At 46.0% G+C, this 23,467-nt stretch overlaps 5 protein-coding genes across 8 annotated transcripts; 2 read left to right on the top strand and 3 right to left on the bottom strand.

Moving 5' to 3' along the window:
* Positions 1 to 188: 188 nt before the first annotated feature.
* LOC308147636 (insulin receptor substrate 2-B-like) lies at positions 189 to 3,006 on the bottom strand. 3 transcript variants are annotated; one of them, XM_080519914.1, is made up of 7 exons: positions 2,993 to 3,006; positions 2,531 to 2,639; positions 1,928 to 2,358; positions 1,606 to 1,858; positions 1,195 to 1,444; positions 667 to 1,120; positions 189 to 521 (listed from the first exon to the last, which is right to left on the bottom strand). In XM_080519914.1, the coding sequence occupies exons 3-7, from the start codon at positions 2,347 to 2,349 to the stop codon at positions 227 to 229; spliced, it is 1,674 nt and encodes a 557-aa protein (XP_080376040.1). In that variant the 5' UTR covers positions 2,350 to 2,358; positions 2,531 to 2,639; positions 2,993 to 3,006; the 3' UTR covers positions 189 to 226. The 3 variants fall into 3 exon arrangements, with proteins under 3 accessions (XP_080376040.1, XP_080376039.1, XP_080376041.1); XM_080519913.1 differs by lacking the exon at positions 2,993 to 3,006 and having other exon boundaries at positions 1,928 to 2,361; positions 2,531 to 2,620; XM_080519915.1 differs by lacking the exon at positions 2,993 to 3,006 and having other exon boundaries at positions 347 to 564; positions 1,928 to 2,361; positions 2,531 to 2,620.
* On the top strand, positions 2,975 to 6,409 carry cyp4f3 (cytochrome P450, family 4, subfamily F, polypeptide 3; the record flags this gene model as incomplete). Its single annotated transcript, XM_080520134.1, has 13 exons — positions 2,975 to 3,169; positions 3,522 to 3,666; positions 3,737 to 3,790; positions 3,905 to 4,032; positions 4,131 to 4,252; positions 4,331 to 4,477; positions 4,561 to 4,684; positions 5,235 to 5,301; positions 5,370 to 5,499; positions 5,591 to 5,724; positions 5,898 to 5,962; positions 6,048 to 6,130; positions 6,214 to 6,409. 13 exons carry the CDS (start codon positions 2,975 to 2,977, stop codon positions 6,407 to 6,409), a joined length of 1,590 nt encoding a protein of 529 aa, XP_080376260.1.
* Positions 6,410 to 7,308: 899 nt separating this feature from the next.
* Positions 7,309 to 11,249, top strand: LOC308147637 (uncharacterized protein). Of its 2 annotated transcripts, none has more exons than XM_080519917.1 (11): positions 7,309 to 7,593; positions 8,499 to 8,648; positions 8,728 to 8,853; positions 9,331 to 9,494; positions 9,583 to 9,673; positions 9,769 to 9,861; positions 9,945 to 9,965; positions 10,047 to 10,067; positions 10,153 to 10,179; positions 10,260 to 10,316; positions 10,415 to 11,249. In XM_080519917.1, the coding sequence occupies exons 1-11, from the start codon at positions 7,506 to 7,508 to the stop codon at positions 10,459 to 10,461; spliced, it is 885 nt and encodes a 294-aa protein (XP_080376043.1). In that variant the 5' UTR covers positions 7,309 to 7,505; the 3' UTR covers positions 10,462 to 11,249. The 2 variants fall into 2 exon arrangements, with proteins under 2 accessions (XP_080376043.1, XP_080376042.1); XM_080519916.1 differs by having other exon boundaries at positions 9,766 to 9,861.
* A 681-nt stretch (positions 11,250 to 11,930) lies between these two features.
* On the bottom strand, positions 11,931 to 17,575 carry slc19a1 (solute carrier family 19 member 1). The gene is made up of 6 exons (XM_080519562.1): positions 17,538 to 17,575; positions 15,697 to 16,221; positions 14,196 to 14,958; positions 13,347 to 13,539; positions 13,115 to 13,256; positions 11,931 to 12,918 (listed from the first exon to the last, which is right to left on the bottom strand). The coding sequence occupies exons 2-6, from the start codon at positions 16,084 to 16,086 to the stop codon at positions 12,718 to 12,720; spliced, it is 1,689 nt and encodes a 562-aa protein (XP_080375688.1). The 5' UTR covers positions 16,087 to 16,221; positions 17,538 to 17,575; the 3' UTR covers positions 11,931 to 12,717.
* Positions 17,576 to 19,284: 1,709 nt separating this feature from the next.
* Positions 19,285 to 20,337, bottom strand: LOC308147800 (C-X-C chemokine receptor type 1-like; the record flags this gene model as incomplete). The annotated part of the gene is made up of 1 exon (XM_080520133.1): positions 19,285 to 20,337. The coding sequence occupies one exon, from the start codon at positions 20,335 to 20,337 to the stop codon at positions 19,285 to 19,287; it is 1,053 nt and encodes a 350-aa protein (XP_080376259.1).
* Positions 20,338 to 23,467: the final 3,130 nt, after the last annotated feature.

The raw sequence follows: 23,467 nt of genomic DNA, 5'->3' as shown, positions 1-23,467 counted from the left end.
TTGGGCCTAATCATCATGTTTGTATTTTTTTATTTTAATTCAACTGGAAACACTTCAGACCTTCTGATTATTGGCTTTAAATCAGCCAGAAAAAATCTAATTAATTCAAGGTGCTCATTTACAAACAAACTGCTGAGAAAGACAACTTTATTTCTGTCAAACATCTTTTTTTTTTAATGCCAACCAACTCTCCTTACATGGTATATTCATCTCTTTACATTTGGCTTCACCCGTCCTCAGCCTGGAGGCACCAGAGCAGACAAGCTGACAGCCGGTGTCTCTTCCCGGAGCTCTTCAGTCCCCTGACAGTAGGAGGTGTCATCAGAGCACAGGAGTCAGGCGGAGGAGGAGAGGCGTCCGGTCCTCGCTCCGGCTCTGTGTCTTCTTGCGGTTGAGCGAATCGGTCGATCGTTGTCTCAGATCTTGCCGCTGCCGTTTTTGACGGCTGGACGGAGGCGGACCAGCGGAGACGGTCGACGTGATCAGGAATCAGAGGAGCAGAGTCGCTGTCCAAGATGGAGCTGTGGAAGAAAAACAAAGGATTTCTTTTCTTCTCTTGACTTCCTGAGAGCAAAACAAGAATCACCCTGGAGGAGTAGAATTAATCGCGCCACAAACAGCTCGATCTGTTTTTAATGAGAAGCTGCTTCATGTTTGAGGACTGACCTGCCAGGTGACATCATGCTCACGTAGTCGTCCTGAGACACCGGTGGGGGACTGACCAGAGGAGACATGACCATATATCCCAGGCTCTCTTCATCCTCCTCCCCCACCTCCTCCTCCTCCTCCTCCTCCTCCTCTGCTGACTCCAAGCTCTGCGATGGACTCGCATCTCCCAGGTGGCTCATCTCCATGTAGCTGTCCGGCGGGGAACTCTGAGGGACCCGGGCTGGACTTTGTGGCTTCAGGTAGATGCACTGGTTCCTGGGCGGGGGTGGACGGAGCGGCCTCACACTCCCCGCCTCGCCTCTGTATTTGAGCCGGCAGCGTTTGGACATCAGGAGGGCCTGAGGCTGACTCTTACTGGAGGACGGAGAGCGTCCGAAGTCCGGAAGGACTCGTAGTGCCCGAATTGTTTCCCGAACGGCCTCATGGATCCGCTGAGCCAGGGCTTGATCACCTGCAACGCAGAGGCGGACAAAGTGAACCAGAGGACCAGGGAACCCACCGACTGCTTGTCTGGCTACTAATGACCTTTGTCCCGCGCTTCCATCCAGATCTCTCCTGGGCCATTTGGAGCCGAGCGGCCCAGCTCCAGGAAAAACAATCCGTCCAGGTGGCCAAAGCGCCGGACGCTCAGCAGGGGGACGGTGACCGAGGGTGCGTCGCCGCCCAGGCCCACTCGGACCATGATGAGGGACGTTGCTGTGAGGCAGAGTCGGGTCTCCCCTGCAAGAGACTTGGAGCCGCCGGCCCCCCGGGACTTCACCGTGACCGGCCAGACCTTCAGGGGAGGAGCGGGAGATCTCAGGCTCCAGGAGAAGATCCATAACGTAAAAAACAAACCGGAGGAAGAAAAGAAAATGACCGCGAGGTCCCCAAGAACACTCAAAGTGTGGTTCAACCTGAAGGAGGTGATGTAGGCTGTTTGCCGTCTTTCCTTACGTCTTTGAAGAAAGCAGCAGGAGGCAGAGTGCAGTAGCCGTCGTCCTCTTCCTCGGCGCCCTCCCCATGCTCCTCCTCCTCCCTCTGCTCCTCCTCCATCAGCCTCTTCACGGACACGTACCAGTCCTCTTGCTCCTGCTGGTCCTCCGTCACCAGCACCAGGGTGTGGTCTTTGGCGTACAGCGTCACCGTGTGGCCTTTGCGGGAGCTGTGGATGCGGCTCACCCCGAGGCAGCAGCGCAGGTAAACCACCCTGAATGTTAAATAAATAGTTTGGTCAGCCACTGAAAGGGTTAAAAGGAAGTGTGACGTTTTAACCAACCCTTGCTTGTTGGAGCCAAAGAGCGCAGCTTTGCCGGCAGACTTCTCCACGGCGGAGAACGTCTCCTGGCTCTTGTACCACTCCAGTCGGCCCGGCCCCGTGTGGCTCCCTGCTCGCAGGACGAAGTACTTCCTGCGGCTCCGCTCCTGGTTCCCCAGGTAGCCTCGTCTCACCACGTCGCTCCGAGGGCCCCCGGCGCTCGCCAGGGCCCCGGGAACCAGAGGAACCAGAGAGGCGGGGGTGCGTCCGCTGCAGAAGAGCTCCTCGTAGAACGGAGATGGAGGAGGCTCATCCGACTGTAGCTCAGAGTCTTCGTCATTCTGGGGCTGGTGAGTCCGGCCGGAGCTGCAGCGGCGAGGTGACGAGGAGGGAGGAGGAGGAGGAGGCCTCTGGCTGGGGCCGCCATCATTTCCTTCTGCCATTTGATTCACCTGCTACACACACACACACACACAGAGCAACAGAACACATTAACATTTCCACACACTTTATGAAAACTCAACATTCCTCCGTCGAGTAACGTAAAAGTTCTCGACCCTTTGCACAAATCTTCACACTGGAAACACTTAAATGTGCCATAAAGACAGGAGGTGGAGGGCTCACCTGAGCTGCACGGGAGCAGACATCACACCTGCAGCTCCAGATCTCAGTTCAGCAGGTGTCAATCAGCGTGGCCTTCAGAGCGCCTCGGAAAACTCAAACCTTCAGCTTCCTGGGAAACGGAGTCGCATCCTGTTACGTGCTCTTGTCTTATTCATTCTTGTGTGATATGTTACGAGAAAACAACCCTAACAATCTAATCGACAATGCATTTCTTTCACTCCTGCAATCAGCCTTAAAAAAAAAGCGTATTTGAGTCACTGGAGGATGAAAACAACCACAGACTGTTTCACCATCGACGTTTGATTACAGTAAATGATTGTGTTTCACAGGAGTGTCACAGTGAGAGGAAGTGGTCTCTCTCTCTCTCTCTCTCTCTCTCTCGTTCCTGTGGAAATGATTGCAGTGACAGTTGCCTCATTAACCGACGGTGCCTCAGTTGACAGGATGATGGCTCTCCTCTACCTGCTGCCTTGCTGCTGGAGCCCCTGGCGGGCCCTGGGCCTGCTGGGGGCCGCCGTGGCGGCGCTGGCTGCAGCGTGGACCGCGAGGCTGCTGCTGCGTCACGCCTGGTTCACACACAGGCTGTCTTGCTTCAGCACACCTCCGACTCAGTCCTGGCTCCTGGGACACCTGGGACAGGTAGGACACACCTCAGACTCCTTCTTCTACTGTTTTGGCTAAACTCACATAAATCCCATTTATATGGCAAATCTAAAACTGAAATCTGACTAAATGGCGATAGATTACACAGAAAATATTATTATTCATACTGGTGCAGCACATAAACAAACAGGAAGCTGGTGTTTTGACTGCTTTGACAAAACTAACTAAAAAAAAACAAGAAATAATCAACAAAATATTCAGTGAATGTAAAGAAATCAGGGCGTTCTCACACACAGTCACTTCATCGGTCACATTCACCCTAAAAGGAGACATCAGGAAGTGATGCATGATGTACAGTCTGTTGCAAAACGCCGCCATGGTGTCTCAGATGCAGAGCACGGAGGAAGGTCTCCAGCAGGTGGACGAGCTGGTGCAGACCCACAAACACTCCTGCAGCTGGTTCCTCGGGCCTTTCTACCACCTGGTCCGGGTCTTCCACCCAGACTACGTGAAGCCTCTGCTCATGGCGCCCGGTGGGAGGAAACACAGACTCATTCTTAACTGTATGGTCACTTCAACTGATCGTCGGTTTCCTTCTTCCAGCCAGCATCACGGTGAAGGACGAGCTCATCTACGGCCACCTGCGGCCCTGGCTGGGTCAGTCACGTCTGTCGTGGAACTCAACACCCCTCCATGTTTATTTCAGAACTGGGATTCAGTCTGGGCGTGTCCAGGTAGGGAAGAGTCAGCGAGTGTCGTCTCTCGGTGCAGGACGGAGTTTGCTGACCAGCAGTGGGGACGAGTGGTCTCGGAAGCGGCGCCTGCTCACTCCCGCCTTTCACTTCGACATCCTGAAGAACTACGTGTCCACGTTTAACGCCGCGGCCAAGACCATGCATGTGAGCGGCGCACGACCACGCCGGCGCCGTTCTTCAGAGACACATCCCAAGTTAAGGAATGTGGTGGATGTGAAGGTGATTTCTCTCGCTGCCTACAGGAGAAGTGGCGCCGTCTGGTGGCAGCAGGTCAGACCGACCTGGACATGTTCCACCACGTCAACCTCATGACGCTGGACACGTTGCTGAAGTGTGCCTTCAGCTACCACAGCAACTGTCAGGAGTGAGGACACACACCGGCGGAAATGAAGCCCCTCTGACGTTATTGGTGTGTTTCTGAGCGAAGCGGCTGTGTTTTCAGGTCGTCCAGCGAGTACGTGTCGGCCATCGTGGAGCTCAGTGACCTCATCATAGACCGCAGGATGAGGATTCTACACCACTGGGACTGGATTTACTACAAAACACAGCAGGGAAAGCGCTTCAAACAGGCCTTAAGTGTCGTGCACAGGTAGTGTGTGAGTGTGTGTCTCGCCGTGTGTATGTGTTTGTGTGTCCATGTGTGTCCGTGTGAAAATGTGATTTTGTCCTCAGGTTCACAAAAGACGTGGTTCAGAAGCGTCGTGCTCTCATTGAGCAGCAAGCAGAACAACGACCCAGACTTAGGATGACACCACAGAAGAAGAACGACTTTGTGGACATCATCCTGCTGTCAACAGTACACACACACACACACACACACACACACACACACACACACACACACACACACACACACGCTCTCAAACAAATTCCTTATTATAGACTCTATTCTGCACATGTGACTTTTTTGAATATCATTATATTATCATTAATTTTGTGAAGAACCCAGATTTTAAAATTCCACTTCGTTAAATGATCAATATATTTAAACCATCCCTGCAACACCTTTACATGTCATTTGAAACATTTCTCTAGTTTCTAATGTCATCATGAACATTTTAACATTAAATCTTGACTTTCAACAATTCTGACTGTTTCTTTTGACATTTTTTTTTTTTACATAATTTGGTTCAATTTGTAAAAGTCCTTAAAAAAAAAAAAAGGATGATATGCAGTAATGATGGGACGACCGAAGGAGAAGTTGACGTGGAGAGAGGAAGTTCAAAATATCTTTAAAGATTCAGGTGGCCAATAAAAGTTGGTACTTCTGTTTCATCGCCATCGTGTGTGTGTGTGTGTGTGTGTGTGTGTGTGTGTGTGTGTGTGTGTGTGTGTGTGTGTTGCAGGACGAGGAAGGAAAAGGCCTGTCAGACCAGGAGATCGAGGCTGAGGCCAACACCTTCATGTTTGCAGGTGAGTCTCGGTGGCGGCGCCCTCTGTGGTGACACACGTGGGTACATGCGGGATGCGTTGTCCTGCAGGTCATGACAGCACGGCCAGCGCCATCTGCTGGACGCTGCACAATCTGGCTCGCCACGACGACTACCAGGACAGATGCAGACAGGAGGTGAAGGATCTGCTGCAGGGACGAGACAGAGACGACGTCCAGTGGTCAGAGCGCTGGCGTGAAAACTCCCAACATTCACACAACCGTGCATAAATGAAAACATGTGTGTGTATGTGGGCTTCTCTCAATGCATAGGGAGGACCTGACCAACCTTCCCTTCACCACCATGTGCATCAGGGAGAGTCTGAGGCTCCACTGTCCGGTGCAGGCCGTCACCAGGAGGTATACCCAGGATCTCACTCTGCCCGGGAGGCGCACAGTGCCACAGGGTGAGCTCAGTCTAGTTTTCAATCACCTTCCAGTTTCTGAGAATTCCCCCACGGAGGGCAATTCTATAAATGTCAGTGGATTTGAGAAGTGAAATTTGCTTTAGAGCGTGAAACCGTGAAGAGAAACTGGACATAATATTTGGTGTGTTTTTGATCCTGTGACTCCTCCGCAGGTGTGATTTGCCTGGTCAGTATCTATGGGACTCATCACAACCCTACGGTGTGGACCAACCCGCACGTAAGCACGCCGTGAAATCGTCCGATTTTGAGCTCCACTGAGCGAATGTGTCACGCTCACCTCATGTGATCTGCTGTGTGACCAGGAGTTTGACCCTCTGCGTTTCGATCCCGCCAACATGCAGAGCAGCTCCTCCCACGCCTTCATCCCCTTCTCCTCCGGGCCCAGGTCCGTCACTCGGCCGCCGTCACGTCTGAAACAAGCAGGGATGTGTCGGCGGAAATGAAATGACGGCTCTTTCCTCTCCGCAGGAACTGCATCGGACAGAAGTTCGCCCTGGTTGAGCTCAGAGTTGTCGTGGCGTCCACTTTGCTCAGGTTTCGCCTCACCCCGGGGCAGGACCCTGACCGCGGGGGGAGTGGCCCTGGGGCGGTTCGCCGTCTCCCCCAGCTTGTGATGCGAGCGGAGGGAGGCCTGTGGCTGCACCTGGAGCCTCTGGAACAATAAGATGACGCAGAAGCTCAGCCTGTATTCACCTTTATCCTTCAGAGTCTGTTCTACTGCTCACTGAACATGGCAATCTGGAAACATTATAATTGTATTTTTGCATTGTACAATATCTAAATGAACAACCAAAGCTTCCTCTTGCTAATGTTTGTCATACATGAGCTCCTGTATTTAGTAATTAAATGTCATAAGTCACATAACTTCACTGTTTTTGTTCAAGATGTTGAATCGAGCCCACTTTCATTTAAATCGCATGTCAAACACTTTATTGTTTTGTTTTGCTTTTAGACTGCTGAATTATTTCACAATAAACATCTGGAAATAGACAAAGCTTGTTCTTTCACCTTAGTGCACCCAATTTTGCTCTTTTTCTTCATTTGAAATCAAACCTTTTGGCTCTATTATTTCCTGTCTTGTAAATATATATTATAAAACTACCAATAAAATAGAAGAATATTGGTTTATGGCCAAAAATCATTGTATGTATGCATTAATAGCAGAATGAGTCCAAGTTGGTCAAGATAGCTTAACTTTTGTTCAACCTGAATTGACAAGAGACAAATATATGTCATTATATAACGTTTGTTTCTCAGATTGGACTCTAAAATCAGTAATAAATGTGGTTTTGGGGGGATTTCCCTTCCAACCAGGGAAAATCTGTGGGTGTGCAGTAATACCATTTGACCAGCAGGGGTCAGAGAAGTGCAGTTTGAGATTTGTTTATACACCCTCCTAATAACTTTTTAAATAGTTAAAACGAGTGTGCCCAACTTGATTTAACTATACTTTTAATATTCTAAAAGCATTTTCGTATAGAATCCATCAATAAGAGAGGTTTTGGAGGCGTTAGTTTTCCATAATGGTACGTCCCGGCGGAGGCGGAGACACGGAGCCTGTCTAGGCGGTTACGCTACTTTCACTTTCCGCCTGTTCGCTGCCTCGAGCCGCGACTCTCTGCGGGAAATCGCCTCGTTTTCACGGCCGCACGATGTGTTCGGGTTGAGCTGAGCGTACCTGCGATGTGCGAGCGGCCCCGGGACCGAAGCAGCACAGACTTTCCGCTCCGCGTCGCTCCCCCGAGGCGCTGAGAGTGACGATGTGGCCGCGACGCTCGCGGGCCGCCGGTTGCCTCCTCGCGCTGCTGCTGCTGCTGCCGCCGCCCGCTGTGCACGTTCAGTCTTCCGGTAAGTGCGAAACTGCAACATCATGCAATACTGAAGAATAAAGTGGTTTAAACTGTTAATAAATGATTAAAACGCTTCCAGCTTTAATGCTGAAGGAGATTCTATTAATAAAAAAAAAAAAATGCATTATGTTAAAAACAACAACAACAACATGATCGCATCAAAATACAAATAAAGTGTAAAAAATAGACAGAAAAGGGCTGGTGCATCACACTGGTGAAAAGCTACATAAGAACCGAATACAAAGAAGGTTAAATTAAAATGTCAAATTAATAGAAAATAATACAACCACAAAACAATAACAGAAGTGAAAACCAGTGCATCACCTTGAGGATATTATAAGTAAAAGTACATAAAAGTCACGCCATAAACATTATAAGTGATTACACTTAAATTGATTACATAATTAAATTAAAAACTATACAAGGATACAATAGAACCAATTGGAAATTACCACAAACAATATAACAGAAAGTGGTATAACAAGTGAAAGTATGATGGGAAGAAAAAACGAATAGAGTGAGTATCTATTGAAAACGGGAGACAGAACACAACACAAAAGAAGATGAAGCCGCACAAGAAATAATAGAACTGAATCGATTGGAATGAAAAGTGATATAACCAGTAAAATTATAAATAAATGATGACATGGGAAAAAAATCGGTGAGGACAACAGATCAAGGTGAGTAGAGTAAAATAGAATCCAGCAGAATGAATGAGAATACACAACAAAACAGGATAAACCTGAATGGGACAAACGGCACGAGAAGAGCTGTGGAAACATTCTGAACCTGTAAAACAGTAGAGAAGCCTTTTCCTGAAGCGACTGGGCCTGCATCCACCTGAAGGTCGGTGTTGAGAAAACAAACAAAACGTGAAGTGACATCGTCTCTTTGCACCTTCAGAGCTGACCGTCTATGGGAAGCTGGGCGGTGAGGTTTCCCTCAAACCGAGCGGTGGCGATGTCACCATCACCAGTATCACATGGAAAGAAGGCCAGAACATCGCCATCGAGTGGGAAGGGCAGGATGTAGATTACAATCGTCAATACAAAGGTACAGCCGACTTCTCACATTCATCTTTGCCGCAAAGTTAACGGTTGAAAATCTGACGTGATCCATGCTTTCATTGAAGACCGCAGCCAGCTGAATACGACGACCGGAGTGATGACAATCATGAGACTGGAGAGAAATGACGGCAAAGTTTACACACCGGAGATCAACAGCGTGAAGGGCGATCCAGTTAGACTTGTGGTCATTTGTAAGTGCAGAAGCTCCACTCAGACTGTTGTGTCAGATTGAGCTATGTTAGATACTGTTATAGACCAAAGTACTCCAAATTAATGGTCAAAATAACTAATTAAAAAAGATCTGGAATGCCACTTCATTCCACCAGATGGTTTCATGAGTCAGGTAATTCGTATCTGTTGTAGTTGTAAGCTGGAGATTTAAACTGCTTAAAGTATGTGATTATTGGGTAGTTTTTGCTTAAATTTTTCTAAAGCCCCAGTGAGTGACATTGAGAATGGTCTTCCAGTGTGTCTCAGCGTCTCAGACGATGCACTCACATGCTAAATGACACCTAAACACAGTACAGACCTTCAGCAGAGGAGGTTTTACTGTAAAAAAAAAAAAAAAAAAGAAAGAAAGAAAAAATACTGAACTGTGAAAGCTGTGAAACAACATCTAATAATAGAACCCTCCAGTGGACTCTCTAACGTCTTCCATCTGTCCCCAGCTGCCGTCCCTGTTCCCACGGTTTCTCACACCTGCGATAAGGACGTCTCCACATGTGAGCTGATGTGTGATGCAGACACAGCGGGAGCCGAGCCCGTCACCTACACGTGGAAGTCTGACGATAACGTGCAGCGAGGCAACTTGAAGACCCTGGATATTCAGAAGGTGGTGGATGACAAAGACTGAAGAGTTGACTGTCGGTAGCTTTTTGAGCGGCGTGTGTGTGATACTGACGGTGTGGCTGCTCTCGCAGGATGCCAGCGCAAATATAAAGGAGTTCAGCTGCGAGCTGAAGAATGATGTGAGTCTTGAGAGCAGCCAGTCCATCGCCAACCCGTTTACATGTGAGTTACGACAAGAAAAATGTCTACTCACCGTCAGAAAAAGAGAACAAGTCTCATTGCTGTGTGTGATGATGCCTCCTGTGGTTCTGCAGCAGCCGGAGGGCTGAAAATCCCCAACGGAGTCATCGTCTTCGCGAGTCTGGTGGTCGCCGTGCTGCTGCTGGCGGCCGTCCACAGACTGAAAGCAGGTACAAAACCCGCCCCATTTGGTGAATAATCTGCCATTTCTTTGATTTTTATACTCACAATCTGGGGGTTTTTGTTTCTCCAGGGGAGTGGTTCTACCAAAAAGGTAAGAAGAGACCAATTCTAAATGAAGAAAGCAAAATTAGCAAAGGTGACACTAACTTTTCTGTGCCCCTCCCCCTTGCAGGATCCATGCCATGGGAAGCAGGTCAGCCACCGTCTTCACTCACTCTACTGACAATAATGCTGTACATCAAGTTCATTATCAAACGTACTGTCACACTTTGTTTCAGACTTCTGGAGGAAGAACGAGACTGCGCGTAAGTTTGAGCCACTTTTATTTTGAAATGTTCTTCTTACCATGATTCAAAGGGATGACGGTTGATGTTTGTTCGACCAGCGAGAGATGCTGCCGAGTCGAACGGCACCTCTGCTTCACGACAGAGATCATCGGATGGTAAGACTCGGGTCTTTTAGTTTGAAGGGGGAGTTAAGACCTGAAAGATCTCTGAATCAGAGTGCCGCAGGGTGTGATTCCTTCCTTTCTTCCTGCAGAGGAAACGGCGTTGACACAAGACAGTGAGAAGACGTCCGGGTTGTGAAACAAGATGAGAGATGAGCCGCACGATCTAAACTGACCTCCACCCAAACAGTAAAATGCATGCTGGGAACAGAAGGGAAACGCTCTCCTACCTACATAAAGGTGAAAACAGTTGCAGTTTTAATTTTGCCGCAAAGCAACACTACGAAAGGGAAAATAGGAAAAGCATTAAAAACAACAAAGGGAACGCTAAAAAGAAAGTGTCCAGGCTGGATGCACATTTCTCACCTTCCTGGTGTAGCAACAATACCAGGAAGTCCAGTGAAGCTCCACTGGCGGCCGCTGGATTTGTTTCAGGAGAGCAGCGCCGGTTGGGAGGTTGAAAGGGAGAAAAAAGGGAGGCCATTGTGTCCGGGCTGGCTGAAGCAACAGTTGAAGCTTTGTACTGAATTTTAGTAGCAGTCACTTGTAGAAAGACCCAAGCTTAGTTTACACGCTTTCACTTTTCAGTTACTGAACACAGATCTTTAATGCTCTAAAGCTTGCTATTCTTCTTATTTAGATTTTAATGATTTTAATTTTTTAACTGCGAGAGCCCCACTTTTAAAGGAGTAGCCCTTGTTTTTGAATTATTTATGACCCTACCGTTATTGGCAAACGAGTTAATTTGAAACGTAGGATGCCACGTTGCCGTTTTGGAATTGTAAAAAGCTTCAGACACGCCAAACTTTCCACATATCTATGGAAAACATATGCACTGAGATAGTTGCACTCTGTCAGCTTGGTATTTATTGTGGTTTCGTGTTAGTCAATAAGTGGGAGGGGGTTTTTTTGCAATAAAAACAACTAAACAAACATTCGTCTGGTTTTATTTCCCATTTTTATTCACTTAAAATAGCAATTTTGTTAATTTTAAAAACATTTAGTGCCCTCACCAGCTATAATGTAATTTGGTGTCCCTCTGAGATCAACACTTGGTCCTTTATTTTTTCCTGATCTTAATTGTACAGAAATGGACTGAAATGAGTAGTTTAATTGCAGTTTTTGGTCCTATGCAATACCAAAAATAACCACTTGGGGGCAGCAAATCAACACGAGTTAGTTATGTCATTATTATTTATAATGTACCCGTTGAAAGATTTGGGCTCAGTATGAAATGCTTTGGCAAAATCACTTCCATTGGTTTATTCATGGAATTTAAATGTAAATTGGTCTTAAAAGTGACTTTAGAAGACAATTAGTTTGACAGTACAGGCTCAGGGGTTTATTGGGCACTGATCAAAGTGTCGTCACATCTGATCAGCTGTCGCAACAGACCGGACTCGGGAATGCTGACCTAGAAATCCTGAAAACAAGAATCCCAGAGCGGTTTGTCTTCATGCAGTGACCGATGACTGCAGCTGAACAAACACAAAACCCTCCGCGACCCGGTGGGGCTTCAAAGATTTAAAAAACAGATCTTACAATGAGGACGAGAAGATTTTAATTTACCAAATTTCATTTATTCGTGAGTAAAAAATAGACATCAGATTTAGTTTTTACAGCATTTTAACAGGTTCACATTCATTTTCAAGAATTATTTCAATCAACACTGATACATTCTGCATGTAAGGTTATTTCCTCTCAGAACTGCCTTCACAAGACAAACAGGAGAATTCGCTGTGTGTAAAAAATCTCTGGATTTCACTCCAGATTTTCATCCTATGACAAAACACAGAATTGGTTTCTTCAGGCGGCGCTGGGGAACTGGTCCGATGAGCTGCTCAGGTCTTAGAACCCAACCCTTCTGATCGAGTGCTTGGAATTGAACACATAGAAAAACAACATAAAAAGTACCACTAAAAATGGTTTAAAAAATTATTTCTCCAGCAAAAGAAGCCACCTTAAAGGATGATTATTAGTGTCTTGGAGTTTTAGACTGAATCAGAATCACAGCAGCAATAAAATCTATTGAAAATGTGACGATTGAGCTTCAGTGTGACAATTTAAAACGGTGATTGGTTTCTCCTAACACTGATGTCCAGATGTGATTACCACAATCCCACCCAACATGGCGCCAACACATTCTATCTGTAACAGTGAATAAAAGAGGAGTGTCGAGCTTGAACTGTAAAACCACATCCAGAGGCGCCGATGTTCAGAGGCGCCAATGTTTGTGCGCCACCAGCTTTGTGCTTTGCATGTAAAAAAAAAAAAAAAAGACTTCAGGCTTGTCTGGCTGGTGCGTCGCAGCAGCTCCATGCAGCAGGTGAGGCACTTTGCGTCTTACAAAACAAATCTCGCTCTTCCTCCTCCCAGCACCAACAACTTGTCATTTTCACGCTTTGGCGCTCTTCCCGTTGGACAGAGGCCGCTCCTCTGAATTCAGAGACACGGGGCCGAGCTCTGTGGGCGTGGCCTGATCACTGGCCCCGCCTCCCGCGTCGGGCTGGCGGCGGAAGTGGCGGAAAATGACGGCGGCGGCACAGACGAAGTAGATGACGGCCAGAATGGTTAAGTAAATAAAGTACACCAGGAACTGGGAGAAAAACAAGGCAAGTGTAAAATTAAAGCGGCGCTACTGAGATTGATGTTCATTCTTCAGTACAACCTACAAAAGCTATTGACACTATAACAAACATTTATCTAACAACCTCCACTACTATGAAAACAGTTGGTTTTTCAGTATCAGCAAATAAAGAAATGGAAGTCCAGCAGCGTGAGCTGGGCCTCACCTGAGCGTGAACGTCCAGCCCCAGGCCCCTCTTGTCCGAGAAGATCAGGTTCATGAGGCTCTTCAGGACCATCCCCAGGAAAGTGTTGATGCCGAACACGAGCGCGCAGAGCTCCTTCGTGAGCGACGACGCGATCTGGAAACTGGCGACACGGTCGCATCGTGAGGTTCGGCTGGAGACGAAGCTCCACCACCTGAAATTGGAATGGCGCCGGCCCGACCGAGACACTCACGTGGCGATGGGCACCAGGAACTGGTAGACGCCTCTGAAGAGGACGTAGGCGGCGTAGCAGACCCAGACGTTGGTCGTGGTCCGCATGAGGAGCAGCAGAGCCGCCTGCACCGCGGTGATGACGCCGATGACCAGCTCCGACCACACGTTCCACTTGATTTTCACGTAGCCCGCCATGAAGGACGTCATTGCGCCTGCGGAACATTAACCAGGAAATGCTTTTTCCACCATAAACATACACTTCCATCAAACATCTCCAGGTTGACAGAGGGCACGCTGCGCCGATTATCATTACTGAAAAACAACGGTAGCAAACGGGTCAAGAAGGAAGCGTGTACTAATCACTAGTAATGAATGTTTGGCTGCTTGCACGTGGCGTCTTTATGTTTTACAGCTGTTTAAAGTTCATAAAAGGTTGCACCCTGATGTCATCACTTTGGAGATAGGGCGTAGGATCTTTATATAACTTCTGCAGAACACATGACATAAATTATGTTTTAAATTAGGGAGCCACCGTCCTGCGCGTTTTGGACATATTCCCACGTTGGCATATTCCCAACCTGCAGCTAGTGAATGTTTCATCATGGAGCCGTGATGATCAGAGCTCAGGTTTAAAACGTGAATTTAATGATTGTCACTCTGTTACTTTGCCCGTCCGGCCCTCTAAGGAGTCCCAGTTTAAACTTTAATCAAACATCTAAATAAAACTTTGATTTAACATCTGAGAGCTTGTAGCTGTTTCAGTTTTTTTTCTATTGTTGAAGGACTGTGACGTCCAGCTGAGCAGAAAATAAACACACTTCAGACGACATTGCGGTGAAAGCCTCTCAGGGCTGCAGAATTGTCTCACTGAGTAGTGTGGATGCTGCCTCCACTCCCCCGTTGTAGACCTTCTTGTCCGCCGAGTCCAGCTGGACGTTGTTCCACAGGATGTGGACGTAGAACAGCACCAGGTAGTATCCGGTGGAGTTGAAGACCCACCACATGGACCAGAGCCTCAGGCTGGGCATCTTCACCACGTTTTTCAGCTCCAGCAGCATCTGCAGGAAAACGGAGTTCTTCCAGCACGACGCGGCCGCCGGCGCGTCCTCTTTGGGGTTCATCTGGTCCAGTTCAGACTTGGCGAGCGCCGCCTGCTCCCTCTGCTCCTGCTGCTTGGTCCGGTTGAAAAACAGGGAGCGTTTAGGCCACGGGAGGCACAGCGAGAGCAGCAGGCTGAAGCTGACGAAACCCAACGAGATGGCGTTGAGAGTGGAGTAGTAGACCTCGCCCACGGATATGAACAGCTGGCCCAGCACCGAGCTCATGAAGACGCCCAGGAGGACTGAGGAGCGCGAGTAGCCCGCCACGCGCTGGTAAAGGGCCGGGGTGACCAGCGAGAAGATGTAGGAGGAGTACGCCACGCGGCAGGCCATGGTGATGCCGTAGAAGAACTCCATGAACTGCATCTGGAGCAGCGTGTGGCCAAGGAACAGAATGACCCAGATGACCACCTGACTGACGCCCTGGATGATCAGGACCGGCTTGTAGCGCAGCAGATCCGTCAGCAGGAAGGCCGGCACCAGCACGGCCATGTAGGAGTACGTCAGCACCGGGGTGATCTCGTTTGTCACCTGGAAGGGAACCAAGTCCGTTAAGCCAAACTGAAGAAAGGAGGAGGAAACCATCACATTTGAGGAGCTGGACACTGAATGTGTCCAACATTTTTGATCAAACAACTCAATTCATGTAATCAATGAAGCAATAATCATTAAAACACCATTTTGAATAGATTATCTTCAGTGTATTGGAGAGGAACTGAGCAGTGGATGTTGAGAGCAGTCAGAGATCAGTACAGACTGAAGTGTGCACTCTTTTTAATCTATCTCCCAACTGGTCTTCCTAAAAACAAATGTATGTATTCCAACCAGTGCATCTATTTAACTCGACTGTGTTTAAAAAGCACATCAAGTTTCATCTCATTATAGTCCATGTGTGTTTATGACTATTGGTTCTAAACTTATTTAATGTTAAGTCTTACCACGGCAACATCCTCAATAATTAACGGCTGAGTAATTCAATATTTATCGGATATATAATTTGGTCTTTTCATAATCAGTTTTCCATGTAAATTCATTAAACTTTATTTTATTTCCTTGAATTAAGATATCACCATAGGTATGACATAAAGAACTTTTTCTGGCAGATTGAATCGAACACACCTCCACTGAGCTATTTTGAAGGAATGTGAACTTTGAGCACACTAAGATGGATCAGTGAACTCACTGCAGGGTACTCATTAAAGCCCTTGCGCTGTCGAGAGGCACCTCTGAGAACTTCACTGGGCTCGTGTTACTGAGAAACACACTGACCTGCTGCCTGGTGAAGTTCTTCTCGTCGCTCAGCAGTAGCGGTGTGATGAAAGGCTCCCCAGGCTTTATCGATGCCATGAACCCGTAGACACACAAGTAGATCACGGACATTTTCCACTTGCTTCGATCCGTGACTTCCTCCGGCGGGTCATCGGGAGACTGAGCCTCTAAGGCAGGAGCAGCCGCCTCCACGCCTCCGTCTTCAGACGCAGGAACGTCCACGTCCATCTTCTTTTCATGCCCCAGCTGGTCCTCGCCTCCCACCGCCATCGGGTCAGCTGGTCTGAAGCCGCTCTGTGATGGAGAGCGTGGAGCGCACTGGCGAGGAGGAGCCGCGGTTTCCTCTCGGCTTGTTTGACTGGGCGAGAGAGAAGGAGCCCGCTCGTCCATGTGATGGCACGGTCGTTAAAATGCTACATGCCCTCGTTAGCGGGCGAGAGAAAACATTGACCTTTGCTCCTCTGCACGCCGCGACATTGTCTGACAGCGAGCTATCCGGCAGCAGAGTCAGGTGTCTTTGTCAACCTGAAAGCAAAACAATGTTTGGCAGTCAGTCGGGATATTCGGATGCGGAGGTGAACGCCAGGACACGGCTCTGGAAAAGCCCCCCGCAGTCACCCCGTCATTCACAAACAACAGGCTGAATATCACAGTTGCACAACAGTAAACAAATAAACCACATGATCAAACACCTTTGGTCGATTCCCACGTAAAACAAGAAAGTCACATAAAGCTCCAGCAGTGGGAAGCAACCCCACGTGCTGTCCCCGTTTCGTCTGGCCTTGTTTCAGTGAATCTTATTTTCTCTCATCCTTCCTTCACCTCAATAAAACTGAAATCTGACTAAACCATTTTTCACACAGTGATGTCATCATGATCATCTCTCTGAAGTTTCAATTACTGACATGATCGAAAACAGGAACCACAAAACATTTTGACTTTCCTGGATTTGTTTGCGACGTTTCAAATTTGTTTCCTCAATTCCTCCCTTATCCATAAAGACCAGCCATATGGATTATTCCCTGCGTCTTTTGATGTTAGTCCCAGGAAAGAAAAAAAAGTTTTCATTCAAAAAATTGATTACTGTGATGTTAATCTTCTCCTCACAGTAACCTCTGATTCACCATGTCAGGGAAACTTATGTTGCTGCCTGATAAAATATACGCAATGCTTCTGCTTTTTTAGATAATAAAACCTATTTGAGGTGACAGGCTCACAGGACTGGCTCTGAGCCATACAGTGTGTGATACCTGAAGCCAGCAACCAACAAATAGCTTTGTTTTAATGTATTTACTAAGTGAAAATCGTCCAACTTTTCCTTTTAAACCAAGAGTGTGGAAACATGCTTTCCTGACATCTTCCATTGAAGTCGCTATCAGCTGATGGCCTCCAATCAAGTTACAATTAATAATATTGTGCAGCTCAAGAAACAACCAGAAATTAATGAAGATATCACTCACACACACACGCACACGCACGCACACACACACACACTTCAATCTGGCTGTTAGCTGCTAATATCGTAAACCTGACGGTTTATGTAGTTTGTGTGACATTAACTCTCCAGTTTAAAGCCACATAACACCTCTCAGGTACGAAGTTACAGTTATCTTTATTTATTAAAACATTTTTATAGCACTGTAGCTTAGAGGCTAACAATAAACAAACATACAAAAGCTCGCGCGGAGCCTCCGTCGGAACCAATAAACAAGGTGAAGGTGAACGCGAACAACCGACTGCCACTTCACACAATAACATACAGGCTTTATGTTCGTAAAATGTAACTGTCCGTTTGTAATTATAACGTTGAAATGTCAGATAACGTTACGTGACTGACATACCTCGTGTGCCCCATCTGAAGCTCGCTGCATAATCAAGATCTCTCTGGCTGTCTGTGAGCGCGTGGACTTCTGGGAAATGTAGTTTTTAAAAATCGTGCGTTTTTCCAATGGACTACAAGTTTACGTCGGATTTTTTGCGCGACCAAATTCCAAAATTAAAGTCATAATTTTGACTTTCTTTCAAAATTATGATATTAGTGTCTGAAATTTAATTTTTTAATATTAAAAAAAAGTTTTAAAACCTATTATAGATATTATTTGTTTATCTTTCCTGGAATTCCACCTAATTCAATATCACCATTAAAAACTAATTCTCCATTTGTTATGGTTGCATGAAAATAATTGTCAACGGATGTGTGGCAGCAAAATAGTTCTTGGCTCAACCATACAGTTTATGGGTTGTGAGATGTGTTCCCTGTAGGATTTTACACTGGGTGAGTAGAGTTGTAGAATTGCAGGTCATGGAGGTGTTGTTGTAAATAGTGTGCCAGTTAAAGTCCAATGGAGGTTCTTTAAGATTGCTTCAGACTGTTTATCTGTGGGGATTGATAAGAGCTGTTGTTATAGGCCAGTAGTTTCAAGAAGATTAGAAAAATGAGAAAATAAGAATTTCAGAATAATATATTTTTATAATATAATTATCGTGAATCATTTCCTAGATTCCAGACTTGCTCTAACACTGACCTGACTGATGCAAATGAATCTAAAATAATCCTCACATGCAAGTGAAGAAGAGATCTATGCCTTCTCAAGGACATTTTTTGCTTTATTTATCAGTTCCAGAACTTAAATTCAACCACACACGGTGCCCGTGCAGAGATTTAAAGAAGCTGTCTTGGTGCTGTGGGCTGTTGGATTGAACATTTTTCACACCGTTCGGTAGTGAGAAGGAGCGTGTGCATACTGATTATGTCCAAGCAGGAACAAATTACTCAGCAAAGCCTTTTATTTGAGGTTTAATTGATTTACGCATCAGAACACAAAGTCACATCTGAAAAGCATCTGAAACATGTTTAAATGTGTACAAATACACAATAAAAAAAACAATACAAAGGATAAATATACAGAAACAGCACACAAACACACACACACACACACTGTCAGAAGGTTATATTTCGTTTTTAGCATTTTAAGCAAATATAACAATCTGAGACTCTTAGATTAACTGATTAAAACAAGACACATCACATTTCCTTACAGCGTATAAATCTAGTGCATGAAGACTGCCTGAAAAAAGCAACTGATGGGAGGAAAATGGCAGTGGACTGGCTCCAAAGTATCACCAGAGTCACGCCAACAGATGGCAGCAGTTAAACAGGCAAGGTTGACGATGAACAAGTACACACACACACAGACAAGGACATTCATTCATAAATTCATAAAACAACTCAAGTACATCAGAAGTTTTCCTGAAATGTGATGTGCAAGCCAAACTTTTGAAGTTGTTTTAAGTATGTTTGTGCTGCAGAAGCTTCTGTCCATTGGTGAACAAGAAAACAAAAGTTAAACTACACACGGCTGCACGTGGGCTTGATTCTGGGCCAAATATTACTTTGTGGAGTTTGCATGGTATTCTTAAGCATGGGTTTTCTTCTGGTATACTGGCTTGCCCTGTTTGTGGTGGAAAAATGAGCAGTCATGAGGGTCGGGGGAATGATTGACGTTTGGACTTGCAATAATTCTGCAGCTGGTGGACTGAATGGACGAGTTCCTCCATTTGTGTCTTTCTTTTCGAGGCAGCAAGCGTTCAGAGGATGGTTCCAGCTGCTTCTGAGGTCTGAGACGTTGATCTGCTGATCTTTGACACTGACAGCCTTTCTCTCACAAGCTTCCTCTGGAGAAGCATTTTCATCCGATTCCTGAACTTCTCGCCCACGAAAGCGTAAAGAAAGGGGTTGATGCAGCTGTGCAGCAGAGCCAGACTGTTGGTCACGACCAGAGCCAGATTCACCGCCATCCTCATGCCGCAGTCAAACTTGATCAGCTCAGCCCTCAGCAGCGTGTCCACCACCATGGTGATGTGGTACGGTAGCCAGCACAGGAGAAACGCAACCACCACGGCGATGATGACCCGCATGGCCCGATGCTTCTGGAAACCTCGGGTGTGCAGCAGCCTCGCGACGGTGATGGTGTAGAAGGTTATCATGACAATCAGGGGGACCAGGAAGCCGAAAATGTGTCGGAAACCACGAGTGGCGCGCCGCCACATGGTGGCACTGCCGATGTCAAAGGTCTCGGAGCAGATGATGACTGGTGAGTTGTCCAGCTGGATGGCGTCGTAGAAAAGTGCAGGCAGGGCGAGGATCCAGCCGAAGACCCAGACCGCCACACACAGCAGCCTGCTGCACTTGTGGCGACCCTTCAGGGTCTCGCTGGAGTGCACAATCACAAGGTACCGGTCGATGCTGATACAGGCCAGGAAGATGATGCTTGTGTAGAAGTTGGCCTCGATGACAAGGTTCAAGAATTTGCACATGAAGTCTCCAAAGATCCAACCCCGGATCACAGATACAGCAAAGAAGGGGAGCGTGAGCGCCATCAGACCGTCCGCCACAGTCAGGTGAAACAAGTAGACTTCTGAGGGCGTCAGAGTCTGCGTGCTGGTGCTGATCACCCACCCCACCAGCATGTTTCCCGGGATGGCCAGTAGGAAGATGGCGATGAGGATGACACACAGCGAGAGGGCTGCCGAGGTCTGCAGCGGCTTCAGCTCGCATGACAGCGTCTTTGGATTCATGTTGAGCGGGGCAGTGTAATTCAGGTCGAAGTAGTCATCCTCAAAAGTGTAAATGATCGACATGGCTGTGGAAGGAAGAACCCACAGATTCACTCTGTGACAGAAAAACTGTATTCTGTCATATTATATACATAATTTATCCACATATATATTTGGGCTCTCTCACAACATCCAAACTTTTCCTTCAAGTTTTCACTCATCAATAATTGAGTAGTTTTCGGCACTCACCTCCTGCACGGGGAAGACGGCAACACTCCGCTGGACCCCAGAAGAATCAGTCACCAAAGACTGGCCTCTTTAAAGTTTTCTCAAGTGAAATGACCCAATGTCCGGTTGCCTTTCCCTGTGTGTTAATGCACATACCTGCGTCACTACGGTTGTTGAAACCTTTCTTATTGAAGAAAAGTGTTTTACACAGGGTCTTGCTTTTATTGAAAGGTATTGTTATGTTTATTGTATTATGCACAGACACCTCATAACAGTCGAATGTTACCTGCATCCAACCAATAAATCGGACTTCCAGTTCAGCCATTAAAGTTAATAAAGTGTATATTGGTGCGTTGTTTCAGTATGTCATTGGGAAATCCTCTCAGATGTTTCACAAACCTGCAGGCGTTGTTTGTGACGCCCTCTGCAAGTGACTGAAATGTTCTCACATTTTCTGTTGCAAAAGCCTTGTTTTATTCCACTGTGTGTTATTCCTTCTCACTCTGACTCTGCCAAGAAGCAGGTCGATGCTCATTTGAAATATTTGCAATGACTTCTTGTTGTTTCCGTGATTTGGGGGAGAATTTATTGGCAGAGAAGGGGAGTGACAAACATCACAGAGCCCACACAGAAAAATTATGATAACCACATGTTTGTAATGACAGGGGACCAGGCTGCCCCTCCTACAGTTGCTCTTTAAGTGAGCAAAAATGTCCATCCTGACACAAAAGAATATTTCTTCCACCTCCTCTTTGCATGCAAAGTTCAATGGAGTCATGTTTGGAAAGGTGAGGCGTCTTACAATCGCGTTGCTGACAGCCGTCATGGCGACATAAAGTCTCCACAACACTAAATGACAGCATTGTTACGTTAGCAGGCTTCATGGAGAGGCATGACAGTTCTCCAACAAGAGGAGCCAGTTTCTAGCTTCTGGTTACTTTGGTGAACAAAGTTTAGATCACGGGTGTTGAGCTTAGGGTTAGAATGTTTAGTATGCCAAAGTAACATTTTTATCGCCCGTGTCAGTTGATGCAATGAATGTGATTCTTTAAAAAAAAACAAAAAAATGTTTTGCAATTTTGCTTGGTAAAAGCCCTCACTTCATTTCCAGTACAGATACTCACTGGGCAGCGGTTCTTCATTTTCAAGCACATTACTGCATCTAAACAATTGTTTAGATGTATTTTTCCCAGGAAGCCTGACCTGGCTAAACCAGATCTGTGTGCTCTGTTTGCCAGCTGCTGTACAACTCCCCCATCTCTTGTTTGCTCCTTAGGCAGAAACTGCACATTTTCCAGCAAAATATCAGGTTGTAAGCACAATAAAACCTCCAGCTATGAGTGGAATTCTCTTTACTTTTGGTGTTTGTCTGTAGTCATACATTTCTTCTCTTTCATTAACACATTTTATGAGTTTCACAGCTGCACACACTGACGATCAACCTTTTCTGTAAGAGTTTAGTCATTTACTTTACATGAAATCAGTGATGGTTCATTTGTCTTGCCGGTAAGCATGATTACAAATCTATCACTAAAATGTATTGTTGTAACAGTTCCACTTTGAGAACTCAACAAAACAGTTTTTAAATTAATGCAGAGGCTGCAACAATGTTCAACATCAAGGTAAACATGAATGAACAGAAATGAATATGTTTACCCTATGAGTACAATATTCAAAGTGGTTTTGTTGAGTGAGTCATTGAAAAAACAAATAATACTATTGCAGAAAGGGTCAGTCCTCCCATCTATTCCTCCTCCATTCACACACAGACACAAGTAGTTTCGGTTTCACATACATGAACTTTTCAGATACAAGAATTTTGTTTGCAGTGCTAAAAGCATTTTTACAAGTTGACGACACAAAGTAATCGGTGTTATCTAAAGTACACAAAGCAGGCAGGTGCAAAGGAAGATGATAGGCAATGAGCCGCAAACCTGTGACTGACAACATCTATGAAATGTCCCAGTGATAACAGTTGAAGGCATGTCATTGTATGATAACAATGAAAGAGTGTTAGGGAAACCCCCCCCCCCCCCCCCCCCCCACCCAAATTATTATTTTTTAAATTCTGACTTTAAAGTCAAGATTTAAAGTCAGACATCTGTGAATAGAATAGAATAGAATAGAATAGAATAGACATATTTTATTAATCCCCGAGGGAAATTCTTGTGACATAATCCCACACAGAAAAGAACACAGAATAAATAGTATAGAAGTTAAAATATCAATATGGCAGAATAAAGTTAAATATTAATCACAATTATATCTATAAAGTCTGAATTCTGGTTTTACAGTTACCATTGGGGGGAAATCACTTTTTAGGTGGCCCTAAATACAGAAAACAGAGGGGGGGGGGGGGGGGGGGGGGGCAGTGACGTGTAGTTTCATATATTTTATTTTATACCTGAAAATGTGCACTGAGGAGCTCTCTCAGTGGCAGACTGAGACACCCTCAGTGCAGGACGGAGCGTTACCGCAAGTCCTTCATCCCCACTGCTGTTAGACTGTACAACAAGACTGTGTAGAAACAGCAACAGTATGTGCAACAACACCTACATCTAGGACACTTTATCTAAGTCACTTAATTTTTTTTTTTTATTGTATAAGATACCTCTATTCTACAAACTGTTTGCACTTTCCTTATTCTACTAACTGTTTGCACCTTCCTCTCCTTTCCTCATGAGTGTCCTCAAGAGCTGAATGTTACAAGTAAATTTCTCCACTGTGATATCAATAAAGGCATATCTTATCTTATCTTATCTTATCTTATCTTATAACACAAAAATATATAATTTATAAATGAAACAAGGAGCGTGCCAATTTACATAAAATACCTTATTCTTTTTATTTACCAGCTTAGTTAATACTGATTGATACTGTAGCGAATGCTCATTTCTTTGTCTCAGTGCAGTTTCTCTAATTATAAATTGCGTAAAAACGGGTTTATTACAGGCAATCATTTAGCCACCCCGGGGTCCTGAGAGTG

Source organism: Blennius ocellaris, assembly GCF_963422515.1.
Source record: "Blennius ocellaris genome assembly, chromosome: 24".
Taxonomy (NCBI): Eukaryota; Metazoa; Chordata; class Actinopteri; order Blenniiformes; family Blenniidae; genus Blennius; species Blennius ocellaris.
This window is presented reverse-complemented; position numbering and strand designations above follow the sequence as displayed.

Excerpts from the sequence above, each read along its gene's own strand:
- LOC308147637 (XM_080519916.1), top strand. The coding sequence starts at position 7,506 with ATGTGGCCGCGACGCTCGCGGGCCGCCGGTTGCCTCCTCGCGCTGCTG. Across the intron at positions 9,674-9,765 it reads CATCGCCAACCCGTTTACAT|CAGCCGGAGGGCTGAAAATC; the intron begins GTGAGTTACGAC and ends GTGGTTCTGCAG. Across the intron at positions 9,862-9,944 it reads CGTCCACAGACTGAAAGCAG|GGGAGTGGTTCTACCAAAAA; the intron begins GTACAAAACCCG and ends TTGTTTCTCCAG.
- LOC308147636 (XM_080519914.1), bottom strand. The coding sequence starts at position 2,349 with ATGGCAGAAGGAAATGATGGCGGCCCCAGCCAGAGGCCTCCTCCTCCT. Across the intron at positions 1,859-1,927 it reads TTTGGCTCCAACAAGCAAGG|GGTGGTTTACCTGCGCTGCT; the intron begins GTTGGTTAAAAC and ends TTTAACATTCAG. Across the intron at positions 522-666 it reads AGCATGATGTCACCTGGCAG|CTCCATCTTGGACAGCGACT; the intron begins GTCAGTCCTCAA and ends TTTCTTCCACAG.
- slc19a1 (XM_080519562.1), bottom strand. The coding sequence starts at position 16,086 with ATGGACGAGCGGGCTCCTTCTCTCTCGCCCAGTCAAACAAGCCGAGAG. Across the intron at positions 14,959-15,696 it reads AGAACTTCACCAGGCAGCAG|GTGACAAACGAGATCACCCC; the intron begins GTCAGTGTGTTT and ends GTTCCCTTCCAG. Across the intron at positions 12,919-13,114 it reads GGCTGGACGTTCACGCTCAG|TTCCTGGTGTACTTTATTTA; the intron begins GTGAGGCCCAGC and ends TTTTTCTCCCAG.